The sequence below is a fragment of the Siniperca chuatsi genome, linkage group LG13 (assembly GCF_020085105.1).
Source record: "Siniperca chuatsi isolate FFG_IHB_CAS linkage group LG13, ASM2008510v1, whole genome shotgun sequence".
Taxonomy (NCBI): Eukaryota; Metazoa; Chordata; class Actinopteri; order Centrarchiformes; family Sinipercidae; genus Siniperca; species Siniperca chuatsi.
This window is the reverse complement of record NC_058054.1, coordinates 4055854-4083415: the sequence shown is the minus strand read 5'-3', so window position 1 is coordinate 4083415 and position 27562 is coordinate 4055854. Positions and strand designations below refer to the sequence as shown.

The window sequence follows — 27562 nt, the reverse complement described above, 5'->3', positions numbered from 1 at the left end:
GCAGCTGCCTTCTCTCTCATATGGAAATGTATCGATTTATCACTGCCAGTCTGTGCGGTGATACAGGCTCCTGGAGTCGGTTTACCGCTGTGTAGAAAACTCCAACATGCTTTCACTTCACTGGAAGGATAAACAGCACTTTTTGTTCCTGTGGGTTGACAGATTTTTCTACCACTTTTGGAATGGTGAAACTCTTTTAAGTGTTGCATGGTGGTTGGGATAAATATAAAGCTGCTTGTGTAAGGCATTACATAAGGAAAGTGTACAGGAAACTTGATTGTGTTGATGAGTGGGAATTTAAAAGAGGTTAATGCAATATAACTGTTATGTAAGCATTTTAACTACAACTTTTAAAATGTGTGAGATACAAAGAGATGTGTATGATAATTTGTGTTTTTACTGGGAGCCACATGTTGAAGCCTTTTCTTGACCAACAACAGTTTATCTTTCCTTCCGAGAAGAACGTCAGAATCAGTCGTTTCAGAAAATGCCCCAAAACGCCGATGTGTTTACGTTTAAGTAAAAAAGCTCTTCAGCGGCTGTAGTAAGGGGACGTAAGGTTCTTTAAACCTAACCAAGTCGGTTTTGTGCCTAACCAAACCTCAACCATCGTGTTACGTCTTAAAACAGATTTATTTTTCAACAGCGATTTGTAACGGTTTTGAAAGGCACAGACAAATGATGTTGCTGTGCTGATAAGGCGCGCCAGATCATCTCATTTGAAGGACTAGTGCAGGTTGCCTGAGACAGTCGGTGAGCACAGGTTTTGTCTTCACCAGCTAGTCTCTAACTTTGTCTGTCTGCTGTTTGGTGCTGGGCAGGTGGTGGACCTTGAGTTTATCAGAGCTTGTTAGCTGAAAACAGCCGCAGGTGGCAGAAAAACCACAATAATTAGCTTAAACAGGCTCAAAAGCCCTGTAGCGCTATAGTTGTCTGGGTTTGTCACTATGAGCAACACCTTTCATATTACACATTGTCATTTGATTGAAAAAAATATATAGATTCATGGAGCATTAAGCTTTTCTCTGGCTTTTGGCTAAAAACAAAATCTAATGTAGTCAGAGTGATTTGGTTTTGTGTAAATAACACTACCATGGTTTGGGAATTGTACCAGGTCATCAGTGTTTATTTCAGTTTTAAACTGAGATAATGTCAAGAAAAAGAAAAAAAAAACCCACAGATGTGTGACATCACGCAGAGATGTTTGAAGTTTGTCTCTTATTGGAGTGAGAAAATCTAAATTTGGGCAACGTGCTGACGTGGAGCGGAGATAAGAGGAGTGACAACCACCAGGGCTGAATGCACTGAAAGTACATTTTACATCAATAATTCATTGTACATCCATCCATCCATCTAGTAGTTAAACCAAGCTGATATACAGTATGTTATAAGAAGGTTTTTGAAAAGGAAACAAATGAAGCCCTTTCTACATATATATAAGTGGATGGCTTTCTTGACTATGACCACCAACTGGTACGCACTGACACAAGTGGTTTTAGATAGATATAATTGTATTTATTTATTTATTTATTTCTGGGTGCTTTTTAACATCTGGCCAGGCAGAGGATTAATGTTAGGCTTCAGGTTTTTTGTTGATCAAAGCGTATTCTTCCTGGCAAACGAATCAACTAATGAACTAAATAGACCGGTACAATTTTTTTTATCAATTTAATCTGAGTTAAAGTAAACCTACAGGGACTCTTCTGGCTTTCACATCAGGACATTTTAGAGAGAGAAATAATTACCTTTTTCATCATAGAAAGAGTCACCATTTGGTCAACAAACCATGAAAGTAAAAAAGTTGCCCATGCTACATATATTTTTAATTTTAGAGAGAGTAGGGGTAATTTCTTTTTAAAGGGAGAATATTTTGGAAAGCTGCTTGTTGTCTTTGTATTTAGGCCACAGAAAGCAGCGAGGCATAACCCATTATGATTAAGCATAGTGCTGTGAGTCCTCATGCACAGTTTCTTACCAACAGTTGCTTTTGTGCCGTGAGCACGAACATTAACACAATAAGATGAGACGCTCGCTTCCATTATATTCAGCCGGCACACAACAGAGCAGAATGCAATAAAGGCATTAAAAATATTAACAGCTCTCTTTGGTGTTGGTGTCTTGTAGTTCTCATAATGTGTTTTATATGTAGGCTTATTCCACTGATGGACTCTTTGTACTGTAAATCACACTGGATAAAAGCATCGGCCCTAAATGGTATTGACACTGCTTATTGTCCCAAACCCAGTTTTTTTTACAATTATAGGAGAAGTCTGGTGTTACGCTATATTTTTCTTTTTGTCAACAAACCCCATGAAAAGACCAAAACTAACAATGTGCAATCATTCTTACTGGCAATGTAAAATCTTTAAAAACAGCGCACAAACATTTAGTTTCAGTTTTCTAAAAAAGGCTTAGTAATTTCCTAAAACAGCTGAACAGCTAGTTTTTAGCAAACCTTACTCAAACAGGAGGAAATGGTGCATTATCTTCTAATATTCAATATTTTCTCCTTGTATTTTCAGTGGGATTATAATAGTGCCGCACTTTGTGAAGTGAAAATCCAGTCGAATCTGCAGCCATTTTATTCCCAACATCTAGCCCAAAACAGCCTAAATTTACTCAAAGTATAAAATCATTGACTCTCTGCGCCTCTAAGATCCTGTTTTATGCTCACTGGTGTGGTTCACAAAGTTTCGTCTATTCCAGCAGGGAAGGTTTCTGATGTGTGGAGAGTTGGCGTTGGAACTGAGATATGTGTCATATATTCACCTCAAAAAAGCAAAGTCTGTTTCATGTGCACATTTAAGGCGTCCTGTCCCAAACGAAGCGACAGCAGCAGTTTTGTTTTTCTGTTGCTAGTAGCAACCCCTGCCGGCTCAGTTCCGTAGCAGTTTAACTGACATTGTTACACCCGCCATTTTGTCAGATCTGCAAAAACTGACCTGCTCCCCAAATTCCCCTGTTGGAGCATCATCTGTAGGTAGGCTACTCATTTCCTATAGCTATTTTGTGACTCCAGTGATCAGTTTAGTGCTGACCAAGCTAACAATTGTACCTGCTGACTGAGGTTAATGTGTTGCTAATACAACATTCTACTTTCTACTCTTGTGAACTCTGTTTATGTTTACTAGATTAATTATTGTGTTGGACTTCAAATGGAGACTTTGTGTTGGGGACTGCTCCCTGCCCTGGTGATCACTAATGACTGCTGATTAGACCACTAATTTAATCAGTCTATACCTTTGTGTATACAGCTTTCTTGTTACTTTAATAATGAATTTTTTACAAAACATATGGTCAGGAATCTCGCCTTTTTCTGATTTGTATTAGAGCCAGGCCGATAAATTGGTTGATATTAGCTCTTTGCAGATATATTGGTATTGGTGTATATGTCGGGCAAGAAACTGTAGTACAGAAATGCCAACATAGTTTATCCATCAGAGAGCACTCAGTATATCTTGATCACAATCCTTGTAAAAACATACAAAAAACAAATCCAAGGGATTCATATGAAGATTGTTTGTTTATGTAATTTACCAGCTATTAGATTAAGAAATATTAAAGAATATCAGAATTTGGCTTTAAAACATCATATTGGATGCTACCCTGTGTTTATCCAGTGACCGTGTAATTACAGTAAAGGGAAGTGCGGTGAGTCTGCTCTGCTCTGACGTTACTCTGGAATCACTGAGTGACTGAGTGAAGCAGATGGTGAAGTCGGGGTGGAGCCGTTCCTCTGGGCCGGCTCTCAGGTCAACACTCATTTCTGAGGATCCTTACGGAGTCTCATTTTATTTAGCTATTTAGATTTGGGGCAGCTGTGGCCTGAAGGTCAGAATAGCAGGCTTGTTACCAAAAGGACCAGCTGGAGAAATGAATGAGCAGCAGTCTTTCCTCCTGCGCCCTAGAGCAAGGCACTGAACCTTGAACAGGCCCAGTCTAAATTGCTCAGTAAGAAATAGTAAATGTTTTTACTATAATAAACCCACACTCAACTCTACACACTGCAGACGGGTTTGTAAGTGTCCAATACTGTGTAGAAAATATATACCATTTCTATAAGTGGTGCCAATGTTATTGTAACAAGTGTAACTGCTGTATGTGTTTATTGTATGGCTTAATGGTCAGTACGGTGGTCACAATACCAGAATTTTTAAACTTTGATACAATACTAGTATAAAAAAACGATACTCGATAATCCTTTCAATACCACAGCAAAAAAGAAAAAAAAAAAGTCAAAGGCACACAAAATATTCCTTTTTTTAAATTAACAACCTGCACACAGTGCTGGCACAGAACCACATACCAACACATTTGTAATAATGTTAAAAGTAATTAACATTATTATTACTATTCTTAAATGTTTTCCCTACCTTGTAGAACAGTGGTCTCTGAAGGGTTCCCCCTGTATAAATACCGACAGCAGACGGCGGTCGGCACGCCCCCTGATTGGAGAAGCAGACAGGAGTACCAGCACGGAGGCTAAGCAATGCACTGCTGTGGACCTGGGCAGCAACAAAACATATTTTTGGCACCTAAAAAAAAGTCAATATCAGTTTAAGCGTACCTATATTTAGAACATTTTCACCAGTAACCGATCACAACCGATTTGTTTGTGTTATTGTGTGACTTTGGTGTTTTAACATGTTAGTTGCTGTGGGTCGAGGCAGCAGTAGACCAGCAACTCCTGTGTTCTGCAACGTAAAATTACTGTTTTTGTCAGTGGGCTATGGCGGCTTTATAGAGAGCGATATAAGGCTTCAGTTTCCCATCGGAAAGGCTGTCTGACGGCAAGGTAAGGTGGTGAAAATATTCTAAATACAGCACTTTTTTTTGTAGGTGTCTAAAATACGTCATCTAAAGATTGTATGATTATTTTTTTTAGCTTCAGTACTTCCGATACTATCGAATGTATAATTATCGGATATCGTATCGTTTTAAACACGTATCGAAACAATATCAATACTTTTGACAACCTTAACGGTCAGCTTATAATACCTCCAGGGCTCGGTGGATTTCTCAAGGAAAGCCAGTGAGCTCATATGCTTCCACTGCTTTTTTGGCTTTCCTCCTGTCCACTCTTAATGTAACTATCCCGGCGGTTTCCCTATCTTTTCTTTGTAATCTTTATTTTGTTTGTCAAACAGGGCACTATGTTGTGAGACCAAATGGATCGATCAACATCCATCTTGCTGTGTGAAGTGTGAACTATGACACTGACGTCTGATAAAATCTATTGATCACGTGAGCAAAAGCCATTATTTTGTTCGCTAGCTTGTTTTTATCGGCATCTGAAGAAACAGCTGCAGGGAAAAAAATCCTGCATGGCGAAATCCGAAAGTTTCGGACTCGTGTGGATTGGCTCATAGAGATAGATGGGCTCGAATTTTTAAATTGATTTAATATCATAGTATTACCATAGTAGTCATTGTAACACTTATGCTTAATATATTTGGTACCCCTAAAATTGCACGTGGCCCCAGCCTGGCCCCCCCATTTGAAATGGTCTAGAACCGCCACTGGAGCTAGTTGGAAGAAGTGGAGCCTCATGGGGCTCTAAGTCACCCCTGCAGCGAGATTATTGTGATAAAACCACATTTTCCACTATCTGTGTAATCTGATATACTGTCTAAGCTCTGTCTCCTAACAGGCTTTTGCTGCCCACAAATACGGGGGCTCTGATAAGGACTGTGAACACTCTTTTACATGAAGTCTTTGCTGCGGGGATCTGTTTCACAAACACAGTTGCCTATTTGTTGATGTCTGATACCACATTTACACTGGAGGCAGTTTACTGAGGCTCTTATCCAGAGTGAAGAATATGATTCATCTCCTCGATCAACAACGCGTCAAGGATGTTTGTTCCAACCTGCCACATCAACAGTGCATATATTAGCATGTGACATATAATATGACCTAGTGGTGATTAGTCATCCCTAACAAAGCTTCTAAACACAGAGGCAATTCAAAGTGCTTTACATAAGGTGTAGAAATTCATTGACACAGTATTTAAATAACATGTTCTTTTTTTTTTACCTGTCAAGAGCATATAGTAGTTTAGCTTCAGGTGAAACAGGGATGACTGACTCCACTGTCAAGTGAAAATTGAGACAGAAAGAAATTAAGGTATGTTGATAAGTCTAAACCAATGGTGTTGTTTTAAATTTTGCAATAGATTTTAGTTTGTTAGAAGGATGCTAAAGCCTTAAAGCTATAATCCTTAAGATTTCAGATTTGGCGATACCTCTGGGTACTGGCAGTATCAGAAAGTGCGGTTTAATACTACAGCAAACCCTCTCCTCTGTCAGAAATACAACAGGAGAGCAACTGGAACAAACGAAAGTTGTTTTAATAAAGAAGTCAGTCAATAATTTCCATTGTGCTACAAACAGCTACAACCTAATTTCAAGCTGCACGAGTCGTGAGTAGTTTTCCACACAACAGCAGGACAGTGAAGTTGGTTGCCTTGTTGAAGGTATTCACCCTGCCGCCTGCAGCTCTACATCTAACAGCTCACCGTGGCTGCTCCGTCTTGTTCCAATACTCTCTGACGTATTTAAAACTGATCCATAATGTAGAAAATGTCGGTATTTTGGTTTGTATCGTATACATGCATCATTTCCTGTGAATCCCTCGTGCATGTGAAGTCAATTTGAATCCAGTGTGCGAATGGCGGACTCTGCCACCAGCAATGAAAACTATTATATAGAGAGGTAATTAGCTAATGTAAATAATCAAATGGCTGTTACTAAAGAAAATACTGAGCATAAATAGTATCAAAAATTGGATTTAATTTCATGAAACTCTTAGGGATTATAACTTTAAGGATTAGCCCAGCTACCCTGTAAAGGAAACGCATTTTAGCCACTTGTATCTGAAATAATAATACTCAAAGCTCATGACCACAGGTGATAGTTGGTTTGCCATTAGAATCACTATAGCTGACACTGCACCAATGCACCTGTCGACCTCACACTCCATCTTACCTAACATGAAAAAAAATGCATATTTATACTCTCCCCTTCCCCTTGTACTTTGTTTTTCTGGATGATCTTGTTTTCTGACTGCTAATTTTTTTTCTGTAAGAGACCAGGTGGTGTTAAACTAAAAAAAATAGCATTGTATGTAAGTTAAGATATATCTTGGCAAGATAGTATGCAGTTAGCATAATCCTACAGAAACAGAAACCAAGAGACTGAAGTTCTCACTGAAATCATCACCTAAAGGTCTGAAATATAACTCTAATTTGTTGGAGGTCAGATATGATGGCTTATAGATTCAGTGTTAAATGTTTTCTCTCCAGTGACGAGCCATGTGATGCTGCAGGCTTAAATCTGAATCAGTTTTTGCTGTCACCAGTCTTCCACGCAAACCCTCATTCCCATCCTCCCTGACATCCTGTCATCACTGACCTTGTACCATCTACTAAACAAAATGTTTAAAGGAAGAGGCTGAAATACAAAATGGAGGTCAAGCATGAAATCTTTTCAAGGAAAAGGTCTGAATGTTTGCTGCCAATATGCAGCCATCAGTCATCTGTCCACAGGTAATCATATAAAATACAAACCAAAAAACGTACAATACTTTGAGTACAAATGATTGAATGAGGCATGTAAATAGTTATGACGACAGTTAACACAAAATAGTGTGCTTAGGGAAAATGCAAATTTTATAGCCATGTTCAGAGTGGATTAGTTTAAACCGATGTTCATCCAGATTTTATATCCCCACCCATTCAAACGTTATGCTTCATGCTGCAAGAGGACACTGATCGCCCACATTTACATTAAATGAGCTCCTCTTACAGACCTGACAGGTCAGGATGCTCAGAAAACGTTTCCTGTAATGAAACGTTTAACAAACAAATGAGCTGCTGCTTGACCACTACAGTCTGTCATAGGAGTCCTGGTAGGGAGGAGTGGATAGATGGGCGAACAAATCGTGTGACTTAAACATGGGCAACCACTGTTTATTTCCAATTTTTCTAACAGCTGTCAACGTTTTTGTTTTAACCATGACTACGATCTTCCCTTAACTTTAACCAAGACATTTTTGTGCCTAAACCTCTCCACGTTTTGGCCATAGTGGTGGTACAGTAGAAAACAGTCATAAGTATCATTTTTGTAAGTCATTTGTAATGGTTTTGGAAGACTCTAACAGACAATGCTGTTAGAGGCAGATAGAGGCATTTGATCAGAAAATGAATGTGTCATTTACAAAGACGATGACAGGCAACATATTTTGTTCTTCAGTTCTGAGGACTTGGTGGTTAATGTAACCACGTCTTGTTACCGTAACTGTTTTGTTTTGATTCTAACCATGTCCAGGTTTCTGATCATCTGACTCCTCAACATCCCAGACCGTCGCTGTCGTTTCCCTATTAAGGTGCAGGAATTATCAGTATCTGACTTTCACTTACAGTATGGCTGCCCTGACAATGATCCAATATTTATTTTAATTCTATTTTTGACATTTTTTTCCTTAAACAACTTACAGTGCACATTTTAGGCCTGTGCTAAACTTAGTGAGGCAGTTTAGATATGCTTTACAGTTGAATAGCTCTGCCTCACAAAGCAGGTGCCATTGCTGTAAACACTTCAGGTTAACACACCGGTGGTGTATGGTGCACATTAAAACACTGCATTTTACATGGATTGTAATGAAGGTCACCAGAATTCAGTCAGTGTAAGTCGTGTGTTTTTACTTACAGAACTTCTCGAGCATGAAATACTAGAATTGGCTGGGGCAGCCATCCAGGACTGAGATAAATATGTCGGTCCTGCACCAGGGCTACGTGCATGCTGTCTGCACACGCACACACACACACACACACACACAGCTCTCAGACAGGTGTGGTAATGAGAACTGTAAAATGTCTTTCACTTCAAACACCAAATGGGAAGAAAAGCAGGGAGAAAAAAGACAAGAGAGGAATGAAATGGAGAAGAAAGTAGAGTTGGTAGAAGCCACTAAAAGCAGCATCTGACAGATTGATTCACTTGTGTGTGTGTGTGTGTGTGAGAGAAACACAGATCAAGAGGAACCCAAGCTGTGTTTCCATCCAGCTGTAAAATAAATTTTCCTCCACATTCACATGTAAATAAATGTCAGTTTTGCTGGCTGCTGTAATACACCAGTGATTCAGCCTGGTGTATATCCAGTTTTTCCATGAGCTGAACAATCGCTGTCAGGAAAAATGCTCTGTTGAAAAGGAAGTGATGCATTTCACAGTTTCTGGTTTGTCTGGATGTCAATAGAAGAACGGAGTAGTCAGTCTGAGCGGAAAGAGCCACCATGGAAGTCTCAGTCATTACAGTACTGCCTGTACTGTTTGATTGACAGGTAACCTTTGGGAAGTGCAGTGCAGAAACACCACAGCAATAAGCACCTCAGTGTCAGCTGATGTCATACTTCACTCTTTAGTCCACAGATGAGAACAAAGAAATGCAAATAGAAAAAAGGTTCAGGACAGGATCTTTTGCCCTTCAATCATCTTTGTTGGCGTAATGTGCTCTGATGAAGGCATCTGGACCAAAAGGACAATAAAGGTGATTGAAGAGAGCAGTCATCCTTAACATTTGTCTTCTTTGTTCTTCTTCTCCGGACAGAGCTGCACCTCACTCCAAACAAAGACATACGTACTTGCCGATGTTCTGATGCACTAAATAAATACGACCACGACAAGCGGACTTAACATAGCTCAGCAGTCCATTAGACATTTCTGTGGTGGACAGATGTTAAACAGCCAAATGTTGTCACATCATGTTTTCTTTGATAAATTCCTTTCAGTTGTTAGTTATTACATAATGTTTTCACAAAGGAATTTGTCTTTAAAAGCCTGGCCTCATAGCCTCCTCCTCGCTCTGTGTCGCTCTGTGTCTTTTTGATGCAATGGCGTGCACATGGGCAGTGGTGGAAGAAGTCTTCAGAGTGTTTTACTATAATAGGCTATATGATGTTTCTGGATTAATATTTCTGCTGCATTAATGTGTTTGTGTTGCATTCTACTGCTGTAGATGTTTCAGGTCGAGCTAATTTTAACTACTTTATATACTGTTGGGTGGTTACATACATCATATTCTATAAGATCATCATATCTTTGTAGCGTCGCTGTCCTGTTAGAACCGCATATCTCTAAAAAGAAAAAAAAAACAGATGTTTTCTGTTTTCAGATTTGTGACGATGCATTTTCCAGCTAATCCAACAGGGTTTTTAAATAGTTTATTTAGCTTAAGAAGTAGGAGAAGTTTCTCACCCCAAGGAAGTTCGCTCAGGTAATGTAGTTTGACAGGTGACTGTTGAGGAAGTCTGAGCATGTTCTTGCCGAAGCTGAATCCTAATGTTATTCACATGTTGGATAAATTGTTTTGGTCTTTGACGCACCAAAAGGCTGTTCAGCTGCCACTTTTGGCTCATGGTTGGGCATGTGTGTGTGTACATGTTTGAATTTGTTTGTTGTCTTGATGACAGCCAGCCTCGCCTCATGCCAGGGGATAAAGGGCGGCCAACTGTGTAGTAGGATTTGGGTGAGTGATGGGCAGCAGAGGAATCTATCCACTGGGAGATATTTCAAATGCTGTTGATCCAAATATTGGTAAGATAACAGAGTCAATTAGCACAAAGTAAGAAAAATACTGAAAAACACTGAAGCTGCTGATAGTTTGATTAATGCTACAAGTCCTCATACTTAAATGACCAAACAAAAAAAAGACTTATATGACCGATATATTGGCATGGCCGATAGCAACGGACGATCTTAGCTTATCACAGACATTTTTTATCGAAGTATATGTTGCCCGATAAGTTAGAAATTGCCAAAGATATGTTTGAAAAAATGTGTCACTTTTGTAAAGTTTGTCCACCTGAGAGCACACGACTTAGTCACAGTTCTTTAATACCTTAAATATAGGATAATAATTTAAGGGATCCTTATCGAAAATGGGTTTGTTAATGCATCATAATTGTTATAGGCCTAATATATCTATATATTTTTTGGCCAATTGGAGGCAGTGGGACAAGACGTAAACACAATATCAAACATCCCTTAACATCACATGTGTTGTTTGATGAAAAATGCTGCCTGCTGCTGTTGGAAATGAGGCTGATGAGAATATTAAAGTAGCAGGCCGTAAAACCAAAAGAATGAGCTGAAAGATGCTTAAACGCTCCATAGAGCTGGGGTGAACTGTAGAGTCAAGGTCTCTGTGGGATTGTCACCATGAGCCACTCCTTTTACATGACACGTAGTATAAAAACTATTGATTAGTGAAGCTATAAAAAGAAAATAAACTGGGTTCTGCTGGGGTTGGCAATTAATTTGGTCATTAAAACTACACAAAAAAACTATGAACTTATGTTGTCCTTTAAATGTAATTTGCTACAGTTTCTCGCTGTAATGTGCAAACTGTTATTCATAGACTTTTTTTTTTTAATCTAGATTTTTGAAAAATTGCTGCAGGGAATGCAGAAATTTAAATCAGATGATTCAGACTTAAAATTTTCTGAGTATTAATCCTTCTGGAAATAACTAAAACCACACTGGGGCTTACATGTTGTTTCTGGTCTCTGTGCCAGTGACGTTAGAATATTCCTCATGCACCACCAACAACACTGATGTAGCCAGACTGCATGTTTATATGAGTCTGCCGAGATCACAGGCTTATTTTTGTTTCACAGAGACATGTAGATGGATAAATATACTGAACATGTTGTATGGTCATGGCTACGGCTTAAACTTATGCAAACTCACAGAAACACATACACACATATACAGTATTATGCTGATGTTAATATTCCAAAATGTGGAGGATGGTTAGTTGTTTGTCCAGTGTTGTGGCAGGGTCTCAGTGTTTGCAGGATTTATATGGCTCACACACTATTAATTCATCTGCTTCTCCTGGTTTTAAACACACACACACACACACACATAAAGAGAGAGGAAGGGAGCGTTGGCTGGTTGGTTTAAGCAGCTTATCTTGACCGTGTATTCATCTGTCAATCATAACCTTGACTTCCCCCCCGTGTATCAGCTTGAAATACTTCCCTCCAGCAGTTACATTTAAGAATAATACAAACACAATATGGACAAACAAATTAAGGAACAAATAAGTTAACATATACAATCTGTAATCGAAAGGAACTCGACAACTTGTTGTTGGACTCTTGTTGTATCGCCTGTATGTTTTTACCGAGTTTGCAGATTTTGCACTCCACTTCATTCCCTTCTTGAATTTGAGAGAAATCTTACAACTTACATATCAGCTGAGGATAAAGGATGAAGTGGAAGCTGCCATTCATGCATGAAAAGTAATTTTACCTTAATGAAAACATTTTAAGTTGGGACAGATCACTTTGACTTTGGCGAGAATTCTGGGTATTTAATCTGGACACTTAGCGGGTCAGTATAGTATGTTAATATTATTAATAACAAACATATCTTGTGTTTTTCTCATCTTAAAGGCTGTGTGACACACATTTCTGAGTTCATTTGCTGATTGAAATGGACAATCATTTTTCTGTTTCTGTTTAAGATCCGTCTGAAAGGAGATAGTCATCCCTAGAATATTGTCACAATATCTAAGGTCGATGTAGCATGAAACCTGGCTCTGTGCAGATTTAACATATAAACTGGATTCTTTTACCTCTTCCTCTGCAGGTTGACGGACGACATCCAACCTGTAACTTCCTCTTGGAGGTGGAGAGAGACCAGGCGGAGTGTCTGAGGAGGCTGAGGGAGGAGGAGGCCGCCGGCAGCCATAAAGGTCACAGTCGCTACAGTTAAAAACTACACTTCCTCTAGCAACAAAGAAAGAACTTAAAACAGAAAACATGGAGCTTGCAGACTGAGAGCTGATGTAAAAATTTATGCATACAGTGCATACAGCATACATAGTCTGTACATATATTCATACCTCTGCCATGTGAGGACATGAGCAGCTTTCACATTGCAGTTTATTCCCATTTTTGTATTCTGTCCAGCAGTTTAGCCTCTTTTTTCTACACAAATTAAACAACAGTTCAGGTTACTTTGTCTTATTGAATAGATACTGGCAGGACACTGAAAACCTGTATCGTGCAGCTGGGAATGTATTCCAACTAAATCATACCTGGACTAAATCTGGATGTGATACGCACCTGATTTGACCTCCCGAGTTGACTTAACAGATTATATCTCATGTTGAAATATGAGATTATTTCTCTGCCTGACCGAATTCAGACAAAACCAATATTTAACATACTCAGTTCCTGTCTGTATTTTAGATATCTACTGTGATATGCACCTTTTCTTAGTGTAAAGGAATTCTGCATGCTCATGTCTGGACCATCTTTGTTAAAAATCCATTCACTGAATTATTTCAAATTTATTTCTGTTCTATTCTGTTGAAAGTTAAAGCCCTGTTATGCAAGAATTGGTATTTTTTGCGACTTGGCGCCCCTACAGTTTCAGAGTGCAGTTCACTTTTACCCCACTGTCGTAAAGACATCAAGCAAGTGCAACAACACAAGACATAGCAAGTCAGCTAATATTACTCATTAGTCCAACAGCAAGAAGGCCAGCTCGGCGTCTGTCTTGCAGCCTTTCATTTCGCGAAGCCCTCGCCAACGACTAATAGCCAGGTTTACTCTTGTCCAGTCTCTTGCTCAGTCACTCTCTCTTTTTCTCTTCTTAGCTTTCTCCGTCGGTGTCCTCTTCGGCCTCTTCGCCTCTGCCATGATGTCCGTACTGAGAATACTGAGCTATAGCTTCTTCTTATTGCTAGCTGGAGACCATTAGTTGGTGGTGTGTGGCGTAGTGCCATAAACACACTTCTCGCGGGAGATCGTACCCGCTCAACCCAAGTTACATAGTGTAAGAACAGGCGTTCGGGTCGCGGAGTGGGAATGAAAGAAACGCCATTCTATCAATTACAAGTCAGTGTACATCAAAATGATTTTGAAGCTGTTATTTTAAGGTAAAATAGTTGTATAATGTTGCTTTAAACTCTGGATCAGGGATAAACTCCTTAATAATTTATGTGACTTATATGAAAACAGTAAATATAGTGTTGATGATAAATGGGTATTTCCAGTATTTCTGTGCAGCTTCTCCACATAAAGTGTGTTGCCAGTGAATATTTTGAGCCTAACCCTGAATATTTTTTGGTCGTCAAAAACTGGTATTTTAATGTTGCAGAGCGGAACTTTACTTGGTGTGTCGGATGGAGGGGCAGTAATATAGCCTTGCACATGTCAAGACACATGCAGGCAGGAAGTACAGCTACTTTACTGCTGCCGCTGCCTCCAGTGCTTCCGCTATACACATGATGTCGAATAAAAAATTATGTATAAATAATTTTAAATTGAAGAGAAGATGACTGCACGCTAAGCTCCATTATTGCCAGCACCTGTAGTCTTTGGTGTGAATTCACCAGACAATTCTTGCTGAATAAACAATTACAAAATCAAAAAAAGAAGGAGACCATGTAGTCATTTGTGGAGTTGACAGTGAGGCGGTCAGACATGGCAGGTTGAGGAGGATTTTTGATTTTAACCCTTTCTCTCCTAATGGAGCACAGGTCATCCACAACTCCTCTTCATCACCCCCGGTCCTGGGCCGCCCTCTCCAGCTCCATCCAAGTGTACTTTAGTTCCTTTGCCCCTGTGTCTGTTGACCTCCTCCAGCTGTTTCTGGGTCTCCCTCGTTTTCTACGTTGAGGAAGATAACCAGATATTAAAAACCAGTTTAATCTGTTTGTTTTTTTCTAAAAGAAATTAAAGAGGAAAGTGAAGAATTAAATCAAAAGTGATTGTTACGTTACAGAAGCAGCTTCTGTTTCCCCACATGACAGACAGCAGTAGTTTGTATGACATTCACAGCTCAGAAAATGCAAAAGGTTAGAGAAAGTCAAGAGGAAAAGCAGGGCTCCGGTACCTTGTGGCTTTCCATGTATGCGTGTTGAAGGGCGGGGAGGTCTCAGAACAGAGCCATAACGCCAAATCTAATTTACTGCAGATCAAATAAAAGTTTTCTTTGACTCAAGTGGTCCTGACTGAAATTGTGCGTAGCATTAGTTCATGCAGGCCACGATGTCAAGCTCAGCTCACAATCCCAGCTTCATCGGCTGACAGCAGCCGATCTCAAGCCAGCCCACATCAGCTGATGGCTCAGCTGATTCCATTCTACGCTTTCAATTGGCAAATCTCATACAAGGCGGCTTATTTAAGCTGCTTTAGCCTGCCTACACTTGCTGCTTCCTCTGCAAGCCGCTTTGCAACTTGCCTCCACCTTTTCATGCTGTGTCTGACTAATCAATGTCATTTCTGTTGTCATTGATGCCTGCTCTGTTCTGTACCCTGAGGAGGGGGGTCTTGCTGCTGCTCTCCCTGCCTTATGGCTTTTGACTATGCACGTGGAAGGACAGGGAGGTCCCAGAACAGAGCCATACCGCCAAATCTAACTTACTGTAGATCAAATAAAAGTTCTCCAAAGTTCTACCCAAGAACTGAGTTTTAGTCAAACTGCTCCTTGAAGTTTTGGCATATCTACCTTCTCAAGTCATGTATAAGTTAGTCTCTACAAGTGTAATATACAATTGGTTTTCTCTCTTTTACATGCAAAACAAATTTTGAGTTTTTTTGAGACTGCAGCCTAAAAGCACAATTGTATTTGCCCAAGTACTTTCCTCTCAGTGATGTGAGCGCTGGACGCTGAGCCTCCCTGCTGTGTTAATTAAAGCTCAATGACACGGAGTAGAGCAAAATAACAACATAGCTCGAAGTCTCTGCTGTGAAAAACTGCTGGGGAGAGCAGTTTTCTTACTGAATTGTTTCATTCAATTGGCCGAGCAACGAGGCTCTCAGGACTTTGAGGCTGCAGCCACAGTGATAATTTTGATACAAAACAGTTAATGTAACACACACTCCTCAGTGGGAATCAAACCCCCAACCTCAGTGCGAGTGCCTTGCTCTACACATTCAGCAGGACACAAGGCTCAGGTTTAGATTTAGGTTCAGGTTTATTTATTCACAGTTGAAATCTACCAAAGCTGTTTTAAATGTTTTGAGGTAACTTCAAGTCAGGAATCAAGTCAACAAGAGATTCTAGACCCAATCGCACAACTCAAAAACAGAGTTAAAGTGGCTAGTCTTTGGTTTATTGTACGAACAAGTTGGAAGAGTAACCAGGTGTGTGGAGGAAGCTCCGTGAAGCGAGGAGGATTCCCAGGCTGAAGCAGACAGTCCGTGAGCACAGGTAGACTGGGCGAGGACGGCTGGCTAGAGTGGAGCTGAAGTGAACCTGTGGCGAGAAGCTTCTGAAGAGCCGGTGAGTAGATCGGCAGGTGTCGGTTTGAGGAGTAACCCTAAACCCAAGGAGCCAGAAGCTTAGCCATGAACTCAGGAAACTGTAAACAGACGATCTGGCAAAGACTGGTGAGAAGAGCCGGGTAGATATACTGCATGGTCTTGATTGGTGGATGGAGAACAGGTGAGTTGCAGCAGATGAGTAGCAGGTGTGTCAGGATCTGAGTGGAGGTTCACCGGAGGCCACGCCCGGCCAGCACACACATACACAGACACACACAGGAGGGGAACCAACAGGGGACAAACAGACAGGGACACTAGGAGTGGTACAGCTGCACCATGACAACGGCTAAATGACTCAATGGAATCTGGAAGTGAGACTGTTTTGTCAGCTGCTGTTTTCGAGGTCAGGAATGAACCATGAAACATTGAGAAGAAATCCTAAAAGTGCCTAGATAAAATGAAAATATGAACATTTGCAATTCTGTGACACCAAAGCAAACTTCATATGCAGATGAAGATCATGTGACTTATTACGCCTTACAAATGAAGTGTAGATCAAGTCAGAAAGATTCACGGCGATTCATCCAATAGTTGTCGCCGTCCGCATGTCTAAAAATGTAACCTAACCTGTGTGACACACAGGTCACACATGAAGTCACCCGCTGCTCGTTTTCACCTGCCAGGAAGGTTAAGGTGCAGCAGGTTCACAATATCACACAGCCAGTTGTGTTCATTGGAAGCCACAACTGCCACAGGTGCTGGGGATTAAAGTCCATTATTATATATTAAATTTGGGACGTTGAACAGAAATGAAAATGGAGTTTGCCTGCAGAACATGCATTCAAACATTTGAAAGCGTCTGCGGTTTAAGAAGGTTAATGGAATACTGTCAGACAGTGCACATGGAATAAGTCATTTTTTTAAACTAACTGCATGAAATTGACGTAGACCTACGCTGAAAAAGGGCACAGTGCTCAGTCAGCCATCACTTTATAGTGAATAAAGAATAAAAAGACCATAAACCAGAGAAAGAGGATTTCCCTCCAGATGTGTGCTGCTGTGCATTTTGTGCGTCTTGCTTAAAGGCGGCGGTCCTGCTGCTGATGGTTTTCTCAGTGTTTCTGTGAAAGTGCACAGAGAAAGGATGGATCACTTAGCGGGTAGATGGAGTTTTCTTCATGCACTGATGAGTTCAGATCTGTGTTGGAGCCATTTTTACCCCAAAGACATCTGTTCTCTTTCCCCTCTACCCCTCTACCCCTCTTTTGTCCTCTCTGTGTCTCTGTTATTTCCTCTCTTTCACCGCTTCTTGTTTCCTTTTTCTTTACCTCTACACTTTCACTCTTCTTTTTCAAACCACCCTTTTCTTTTATTTCCTCTCTTCATCTTCCTGTCTCTTAACACATCTTTGGTTCAGCTGGTGCTGAGATTTCTGCCTCTCGCACCTCAAAGTCACAAGTTTTATCTCTGCAACACGGAGTGTATCTGTCAGCAGTCGTGTGTCCTGACAAAACAACAATCCTTCAGTTTTACAAGTCGCTCTGGATAATGAAGTCATCAGCTAAACACCTACAATGTGAGATTTTAATTGTGTGCAGTTCTCATCCAGTTTGTACTGTAGAATACATTTCAAACACTATAGGAGCCAAAATGGAAGCAGGCTTCTCATATCCTCTGGCTATGTTAATTTTTTTCCGACTTGACATTAATAGGTTTCTTTTTATAGCAGTTTTTTTTTTTTTCCTTCACGGTCTGATGCCCCGGTAGATGGCTGGCTGTGTTTCTTTAACAGGGATGTTGGAGAAGAGAGCTACATTTTACCAAGCAAACTGTCTCTGTTCATCTATCGCTAAAAAGCCTTGTTGACTGTTCGGTTTGCCATCAGCACTTTTGCACCCATTAAGGCTCATGCTGAAGAAGAGCTGGGAGAGCTATTTTAGGAGGCAGTTGGTTAGTGGGTGGGTAGGAGTTTTGTATTCATTCAGGGCCACTTCTGTTCAAATAGTGTCAAAATCTTCTACATATGTATGTCTTCTGTACAATTTAGGAAAGACAGTGTTCAGGAACCCCAAATCCACAATGCATCATAAGGAGTATGATTAATAGGATATAGTTTCTTCCAGGTTCTATTTGAATGTGCTATATGTAATTGTTGGAAATGCTGTTTGTGTTTCCAAATATTTTATGCTGCAGTTTTTTCCAGTTCTCTCCTGAGATAATGAATCCCATAGGGATGTAAATGAAAACAAATACATCATTTGGACATGAACAGATGTGAATAGCATATGAATTGGTGCAGTAATATTTTGTGTTTCACAGTTTGCCTCACAATTCACTCCCTTTCTTCATAACACATCCAACCCTGACTCCTAAAAATGTCGTATATTTACACAACTAATTTGCAACATTAATCCTGCACTGTGTAGTACACCCACCGTGCACCCCGGCCACCTCGCTGCCATTCTGGTTACATAAACGTATTCATTCAAACAAAAAGTTCAAAAGTGCCTCTGAACATAATCCAGCCAGGAATTACATTTGTCACGACAACGTGATTGGGAAAACAATTGAGTAAAATAGATTCCATGGTTGCAAATATCATACACACACTTTTAAACTCATGATGATCCTCCAGCCTGTTACACTGACAAACACGATGTGTTCCTCGACTGCAGTAACACACCGCTTTATATTTAAAGTGCATTTGTGATGCTGCGATAGAAACAGACAGTTTTACTTGTATAACATGTCTTGCCTGAAATACCTCAGCTGACATCCGGAAAATTTAATACACTTCATTTACACTTTATAATGGAGCATTTAGAGAAAAAGAGAAAATTGTATTTCTCACCTATGTTTGGCATGCATGGACGTGAGCCCCCATCCCCCGCGTCGATTATGTGCTTGTGACTAATGCCGTTGTTTTTCTGGAGAGGACAGTCTCTTTAATTTATGGTTCTGTGTGAAAGTGTACTCATGAAGCCACCTTTGGTTTTGACAGAGTCACTATGCAAAGGAGCATGGGACAACATAGCATGCTGGGAGCGAGCTGAGATTGGAGAGACCATCACCATCCCCTGTCCTCGAGTCCTCAAGACTGTATTCGGCAGAAATGGTAGGTTATTTATTCATTAATCAGCTATTGATTTATGCACTGCATTTATTAATTTTCCATTTATTTATTTTGTGTATATTAATTTCATATTTATTTTATAAATAGGGAGATGAATAAGAAAATGCTATTACAGTATTTTCTTCTCAGAATAACTGAAGGTCACAAGTTATCCAGGAGACTTCAGGGAGTGGAGAGAGTAGATTCAGACTGGTCGATCGTGTGTCGTCAAACACTTGATTGAATTTCGTGTGTGTATCATACCTTTTGAAATGGCCCATCCAGCACATGGGATCATACGACATACCATAATACCAGATGTAAATAAAAACTAACACTCATGTTCAAAAGAAAGGCATGTCTTTGTTTAATATTTCAAACCAAAAGAAAACATGAGGTTCAAAGTTGATTCTTGACCTTGGAAGCAGCAGTCTCACAACAAGGTCCATTTTGTAGCTGTCCTGGAGCTTTCGATCGTATCACATGTTCTTCATTCATTGTTTTCTCAACTGCTGTTTCCAAGGTCAAGAATGAACTTTGAGCCTCAGTTTTTAAGCCGACATGGAGAAGTCCTTAAAGTGCTCTGGAAAAATGAAAATGTGACCATCTACAATTCAACGACAACTGGGCAAACTCCACCTGCTGATGAAGATCATGTGATATGATCAAAAGCTCCAGAGCAGCTACTAAATGGATGTTGTGGTGAGATTGTTCTAAAAAAAAAAACACATTTTACACATAAAACAGATAGAGACCTGCAATGAAAAAGCAACAGATACAATGTATTTTCATTAGTATCCAAACAATCTGCAAATATGCCCATCTCAGTCCTTCTAACAAAAACTCTGAATGTATTCTTGTAATTGTGCGTCCTCTGTCTTTGACAGGCTACATTACAATTTGACATTTTTACTTTTTCTATTACTGATTACTGCATTAATTGTGTTGGTATTGGGGTATTGTAGCCCGTGTAAACATACGTGTTGTGTGTAAATGAACTATCAAGGGAAACTGGTCTGTCAGTTCTGAACAATCCAAGCCATATCTCTGTCACAGGAGAAGGCATGTTGTCTTAATGTTAATGAATTTCTAACTAGCTACTGATTCAAAATGTATTTTTGTTTAAGAGGTTTGCCTGTGGCTTCTGCCTGAGTCCTCTGTCCTCTACATTTTGTCACATACATTTTGACCCAAGGCTTGTATATCAGAAATGGCAAATATAATCAAATCAATGCGTTATGATTCATTTGAAAGATTTTGAATGATAAAATTCAATTGTTGATTAACCCTAATCCAGGCTTTGGATATCTTCTTAACTAACTAACTTCTTTATCACATGTAATTCAAAAGACTATTCTGACACATGTTACGGGCTGTCTGTCCTTGTTTCTACCTCACACTATTCACCCTCAGTTTTCGCCGGTTTGTGTGAATGTGTGCAGTGGATTCCCTGATGAATCCATCCGATTTTTCCAGCCAGTGACCAGATGGCAGTTTGGATTTCCACTCTGAGCCGTGCTCTGATTTACATTGATGACTAAACATTATGTAAGCACCCAGAGGCTTGTTCAGAGCCAAAAAGTTACTAAAGTTACTACATTTTACACAAATAGTAAAGACTCATTATGTAAGATGAACATGTAGCATCAGTAGGAAGCTGAACACCAGGCATCCTGAAGTTATTGAATGTCTATTTTGTTTTGGATCAAATGACATGAAAGCGCTGAGAAAACAAGAAATTAATGACGCTTTTTTCCAAAGCGAGGTAACCAACATTTGGCACAAATTAAGCGTAAGGAGACTCCCATGCTGCTATGTTCAGGAACATTAACTTTCTTTGAACATCATTAAAAGAAAAGTAAGAATATACGGTCTTTAAAAAAAATACAGAATCCACATCTCCCAAAGCTTTGCCACTCTAGGCTGTAGAACATTTTTAAAAATTTAAGAATGAACTGCACAAACCACTGAAATACATAATAAGCTGCAACAATATGTAGATTTATAAATGAAGTTTGGTCAGACATCCCCCCTGTTTTGCTGCTCTGCTTCCTAAGGGATTTTCCACAGACATCACAGCCGGGTAAGCACAGCTCAGAGCAGCATTGGCAACCGTATTAACATCACTACTTGTTAACTGGAACACCTACATGTAAACACTGTTACCCATTAAAAAGTTTTCTTAGCTTCATCTGTGTTTACCCTGTGAAAAGGGTTTGTTAAGAGTGTAGCGAGGCAGAAGTGTGGTGACGTTACTTCCAGTCAGTGAGCAAGAGATGCTCCTTGCCTTTTACAGTGCATTCTGGGGAATTTCCAAGGGAGGTGAACTCCTAGTGCACTGCAGCGATTTTGGCATTGGGACACCCAGAAAATGTCCCTCAGGAGTTCACTGCCTACTGGACATGGCACTCATGGGAAACACACTGAGTGATACTGAGCTTCACTTTACCATGCAGTGTTTTGTAGTACTTTATCTTAGACTACAACGTGTTGTCTGACAGTGTCTAGGTGTCGACTGCAAAAAAACTGTGAAATCTCCCAAAGGACTCACAACACTGTCGACTGCTTCAAGTCATTCTTTATTGCATTAAGAAAATGACAGGGTTTCGAACCCAAAGTGGCTTTTTGTCAGGTACAGAGGCATCAAACAGACTCAGGTGTGTGTCACTGAATACAATATGGTTAGTCCCACCAATAGATGTGGTTACAGCCAAACATATCTCAGACATCAGTTATCTTGATAACACTTTGATGGTTGTATTCATTTTAATCATTAGTTTATCTGTCTGAAACAATGCCCATTGGACTGGGCTGAATCTTGGCATGAAATATGTTCAGTTACCAACAGTAGTTGATAAATCATACTGTAGGCATCATTGGTTTACCTAAATTGAGCTGGCATGCAGATGTTCCCCAGAGCAGAAAAGGTTGAGCAAACATACGGTATTCATATCCTTATTTATTTTATTTGATAATTATTTAAAAAATATATAGGGAGATTAATTAGAAAATGCTTAAACTTTTGGATTTCTCAAAAGCAAAGTTGAAAAATGAATAACTGATGGTCACAAATTCTCTCTGAGACTTCAAGGGAGTAGATTCAGACTGGTTGATCATGTGTTGTCAAGCAGTTGATTGATTTGTGTGTGTGTATATTGCACCTTTGAAATGGCTCATCCAGCACATGGGATTATATGACATACCATAATAACAGATGTAAATAAAAACTAAGACTGATGTTCAAAGGAAAGACATGTCAGTGTTCAGTGTTCTAAACCAAAAGAGGTTCAAAGTTCATTCTTGAACCTTAGCAACAGCAGTTTCAAATCAAGGTCCATTTTGTAGCTATGTCTTTGAGCTTTCGATCATATCGCATGGTCTTCATTCATTGTTTTCTCAACTGCTGTTTCAATGAACTTTGAGCCTCAGCTTTTAAACCAACATGGACGAGAAGTCTGGAAAAATGTTAATGTGAACGTCCACAATTCACTGACAACTGGGCAAACTCCACCTGCTGATGAAGATCATGTGATATGATCAAAAGCTCCAGAACAGTTACTAAATAGACAAACAAAACAAAAGTAAAACACATTTCACACATAAACAGTCCCACTATATAAAAGCTACCGATGCAACACACATCTGATGTCTGATGTTCCCCAGAGACAAAAAAGGTTGAGAACACTTGTTTTTGATAAATGTTAATATTTCAAAACCTTGTAGTTCTTCTTCCATGCCTCCTTTGCATATTCCACCCCACCCTCGTGTCCCTACCAACCTATAAACCAAAACTACACCTTTGGTAATGTGTTCTCGTTCAGCTGGCATAAAAAGTGCAGAATAAAAAGTTTTGACATCGCTTATTTAGAATGAAAGGACGTCAGCTGATGTGTGGGTGAAGTGTGGAGATAATTTGTTGTATCTCTTCGTCTCTGACAGGTAACATTAGCAGAAACTGCACGTCAGCGGGATGGTCGGAGGTTTTCCCAAACATCACCAGCGTGTGTGGGTCGGACACCAGCCAGGACAAGGTACAGTAAATGTCTGCACCGTTGTCTTTTGCTTTTCTGACTGTTGTTGCTGTAAATGTCAGAGCAGCGTTTCACCTGAACACTAATGAATTCTGAAAAGAAGCTGTAACATAACATTGACCATTAGTGGCCTGTAATCGACAAAGCCTGCAGGGTTGGATGTTAATTAACACCAGTTAGTGGTGAAGGGCTGCATCTTTAAAAGGTCAATATGCCCAACAGTAGTGTGATGTTTAAATGTGAGCACTTTGTGTGTGTGTGTGTGTGTGTGTGTGTGTGTGTGTGTGTGTGTGTGTCCCCTGCCTAGTTTTTCCATCACTGAATGAAAAAAACACTCTTGGAAACAGCATTAGCCTTCACCCTTATGGGAGCAATTTGGTGTTAAAAAGTGTTGCCTGTACAGGTAGGGCAATACAGCTACTTTGCTACTGTAACATACAGTATGTTGACAACCTTGTCTCTTAGAAATAGTTTATATATTACTAAAGCCCGTTTCAGATACGGATACGTAACATTACTGGCTTCATCTATCAGTTAAAGTCATTCAGACAGAGGTTGTTTTATGTTAATGTTCCTTACGACTTCATTCAGACATGACAGCACATTTACAGAAAGAGAAAAGTGTTTTCTGTTCTCTCACAGGCTGCATCACTGATGGATTTCAAAACTTATTTGGCCATTGAAGTCTTAATTAATGACTGAGCGTTATGAGCGCGAGGGGCTCTTCTCACTGTGAATACATTTTTCTGCATCAATTTCATCATTTAACATCATTAGAGCGCAAAGTCTGCTGCATATTTTTTAAAGGCTGACATGCACAAGCACTGAATGGCAGGTTAAGTTGGGACTCTTGTTTAATTACTGTTTGCTCACATGTGACAACCCCTGCCCTTCCCTGCCACTCTGGCTTGTCTGCCTGGTTTTCAGATACCTGGTGGGTGGGGCAGGGAATCGTCAGTGGGAACACCTGGGCCCACTGACGATTTAAGCCTGGTTGCAGTGCAGTTCTCTCTGCTGTGCTGCTGCAGTTCTCTGCTCCCCTCCAGACACGCTACATTCCCGTTTGGTTATGTTGCCTTAAGTTATCTTTATCCTGTGCTTGCACTTTACAACACCTGCACCCACTTCCTTCACTCATGCACATCACACGCCACTGCCTTTACTGAGTTCCACATGTTCCAAATATTTTATTTGGCCCAATTTGGCTTTATTTTATGTAATAAATATTTGTATGTGTTACCTCTGGTGTGTCTCACTTGTGTTGTGGCCATTTGAGCCAGGGCATAACAAGCATATTGCTGGATATTTATTTATTCATGCATGCTGTTGGAATGAATAGATTGTTGGTCAGATTATTACTGTGGTTGTATGAGTTTTTTATTTATTTTTTATTTTTTTTAATCTTTTCTGTCTCACCACAAGAGGAAAATAGTTAGAATTTACTAATCTGATGTTGAAAGAATCTCCTCCCCAAAAGTGGCTTTCATGATTTATTAAACTCTTTTTCTGTGTGCATAAGAGATGATCATTGAGATATATTTATTACAGTGATCATAGAAGGGGGTACAAGACACACACTTCTGTCTGCATGTTAAACTCGTGTGCTGCTGCAGCCTTAAATTAATCTGACAGCATTGAATTCAGACTTGAAATTGTCTCTCTATTGAAAGTGATAGGGAAATACGATCAGGTCCAGTCTAAGGAAGACTGCCGCTGTGACTTTTACGTAAAAGCGACCAGGGAGCTTATTCAGACATGAGACCAACAGCAGCAAATACTTTAAAATGCCTGAATTACTTTTTTCTTTTTTTCTTTTTTAATCAACATAGAACATTTTTTGGAAATATGCTTGAAAAGATTATTTCTCATGTCTGTACAGTAAATAAGAGGATAAAGCCAGGAGATGGTTAGCTTAGCGTAAAGACTATAAACAGCTAGCCTCTGTCCAAAGGTAACAATATCAGTCCACCAGTGCCCCTAAAGATCACTAATTAATGCTTTATCTATTTAATCTGTACAAAATCCTCCATATTTTGTGGGGACAAGTAAAGACTTATAGTTGACATCCAGGTAAGCAGTGATTTGGTGATTTGTGGGCCAAAAAACATTGTTGTTGTTTTTTTTAGACATTTAGGTAACATAACCGTTTTTTCAACTGCATTTAAATGACTATGTGCAGCAGGTTTTAACTAAACAGTGGAAAATAGTAATTTAAGTGCTTCTGAAACAGTAGTTATGTACGACAAATAACTAAATTAATGCTGAATGGGATGTGACACTTGGAATCACAGCACACCCAAACTTTTGGGTGATTCCTCCTCCGCCCAAACAATTCAGGCAAGCAGAAGAAAGTTTTTGGTGAAGAGAATTTTTGGCCTTGTTTTGCCTTGACTGTGATAATTGCTCCTCTTTCCCTGCTGAGGTTCAGTTTGGGTCACGACTGGTCTTATTCTGAATCAGCCATTGTGCTTGTTAAATTAACTGTCTCACCTTCTCTCTTCTCCGTAGCTACTGTTCTGTTTTCTCATTTCTCACTCTTCCACTTCTGTTTCTTTATCTTTCCTTCTCTTTCTGTCTTCCTCTTCATTTGCCTTTTCTTTCTCCAATATCCCAGACTGAGCAGGTCTCCCTCTCAATACAATTTACCGGAGCAATATTACATGTCTGTCAGATCACAGTGGTCCACCTTCAGCTGGAAGAAACGATGCATTTATTTCTTGCAGACTCCTCATGAATTACTGTAATTCTTCATTAGCGGTGTGAAAGGATTCAAAGGCCCAAGAATCATAAAATTCTGTCAAAACATAATTTAACCTGATCTTTTATTATTCAGAGAAGAGAAATGGCAAACCTTCTGGGGCGAATTCACAGTTCAAAACTTTGCCTAAACAAACAGACACAGTGGTAGGTCGTCACTGTAACATCTGTTGGACAGACATCATGTCTTTTCTTTTGTAAAGTGACTTCATGCTTTAAATGAATGTAAATGTCTCTCCATTTTCCACAGTTAACTGAAATTCTAAGAGGCAAAATGATAACTTTCATCTGGGAGCAGCAGGCAATTTAAAGTAGTTTATAGGTTATACCAAAGCACATGAAAAAAGAAACTGAAGAATGAACAGAAATGCAAAACCAAAACTCTAACATAATAGCTGACTCTTAAAGACATCTTGTTCCTGTACATGCTCAATTTTCACTGAAGTATCTGCATTTAGTCTCTGTCCTGACTTTTATGTAAAAGTGACTTGGGCACTTATTCAGAGGCAGATTGTGTGTGTGTGTGTGTGTGTGTGTGTGTGTGTGTGTGTGTGTGTGTGTGTGTGTGTGTGTGTGTGTGTGTGTGTGAGCTGAGGGACAGTGATACAGGTATATGGGATGAAGCATATCTCTCTCACACACACAGGATTGGACCTGTCCATTTAATCGGAATGCAAATTTGACGTCGTGTTTTAGCTTTTCGTCAAACAAACACGCTTTGATTTTCAAAAAGAAAGAACTCAGGAAAGGAAATCAAACACATAACACCTTTTTCTGAGGAAGCAAGATAACAGGACACACACACACACACACACATTTATTGGCAGATGTCGCTCTCTTTGTTTCTGTTTCTGTTCTTCAGCTCTTCGTGCCAAAACACTTTCTCTCTTTTCCTCCTCCAATACTTACAGAATAATGAGCCAGCTCGGATCTGATGCAAACCTTCACTCAAAGCACAAAGGCCTTATTGCATCACACGTATGTTGAAACACAGTAGACAAATATTTTATGTCCTGATGAAGTGTAGAAGGAAAGTTCCAAAAAGAGAGCAAACATCAGCTGGCTTCTAATTCAATCAGTAAAACGAAGCAATCAGCGGCACGTTGACAGCCAGACTTTGGAAAGGTTGCATTAGAATGATAAAGAAAAATAATCAGGCTGGAGACGTTTGGTTTTATAATGATGAATGAGAGACTGGACATAGGCAGCCTCGTATTTCAGATTTTTTTCTTGAAACAAGCACACCGCATTCTGGTCAATTATATGTCCAAGATTTTCTCACAGAAATTTGTCTTTTTGGTAAAATATTTTGTAACATTTTAGGAATTTTGCTGGTATTTTTGTTTTGACTTTCTGATGATAATTCATGGCTTTTTTT

General features: G+C 39.7%; 1 protein-coding gene across 4 annotated transcripts in view; it reads left to right on the top strand.

Annotated features, from left to right (window-relative positions):
- Window positions 1–27562, top strand: part of vipr2 (vasoactive intestinal peptide receptor 2) — a 67457-nt gene that overhangs the window by 19661 nt on the left and 20234 nt on the right. For 3 of the 4 annotated variants that reach the window (XM_044219057.1, XM_044219058.1, XM_044219059.1), the window contains 3 exons: window positions 12656–12761; window positions 19286–19399; window positions 23336–23427. In XM_044219057.1, the coding sequence (XP_044074992.1) occupies window positions 12656–12761; window positions 19286–19399; window positions 23336–23427 (312 nt within the window). Of the gene's footprint in view, window positions 1–10563; window positions 10595–12655; window positions 12762–19285; window positions 19400–23335; window positions 23428–27562 lie in introns of those variants that run through there. The other variant, XM_044219060.1, reaches the window with a different exon arrangement.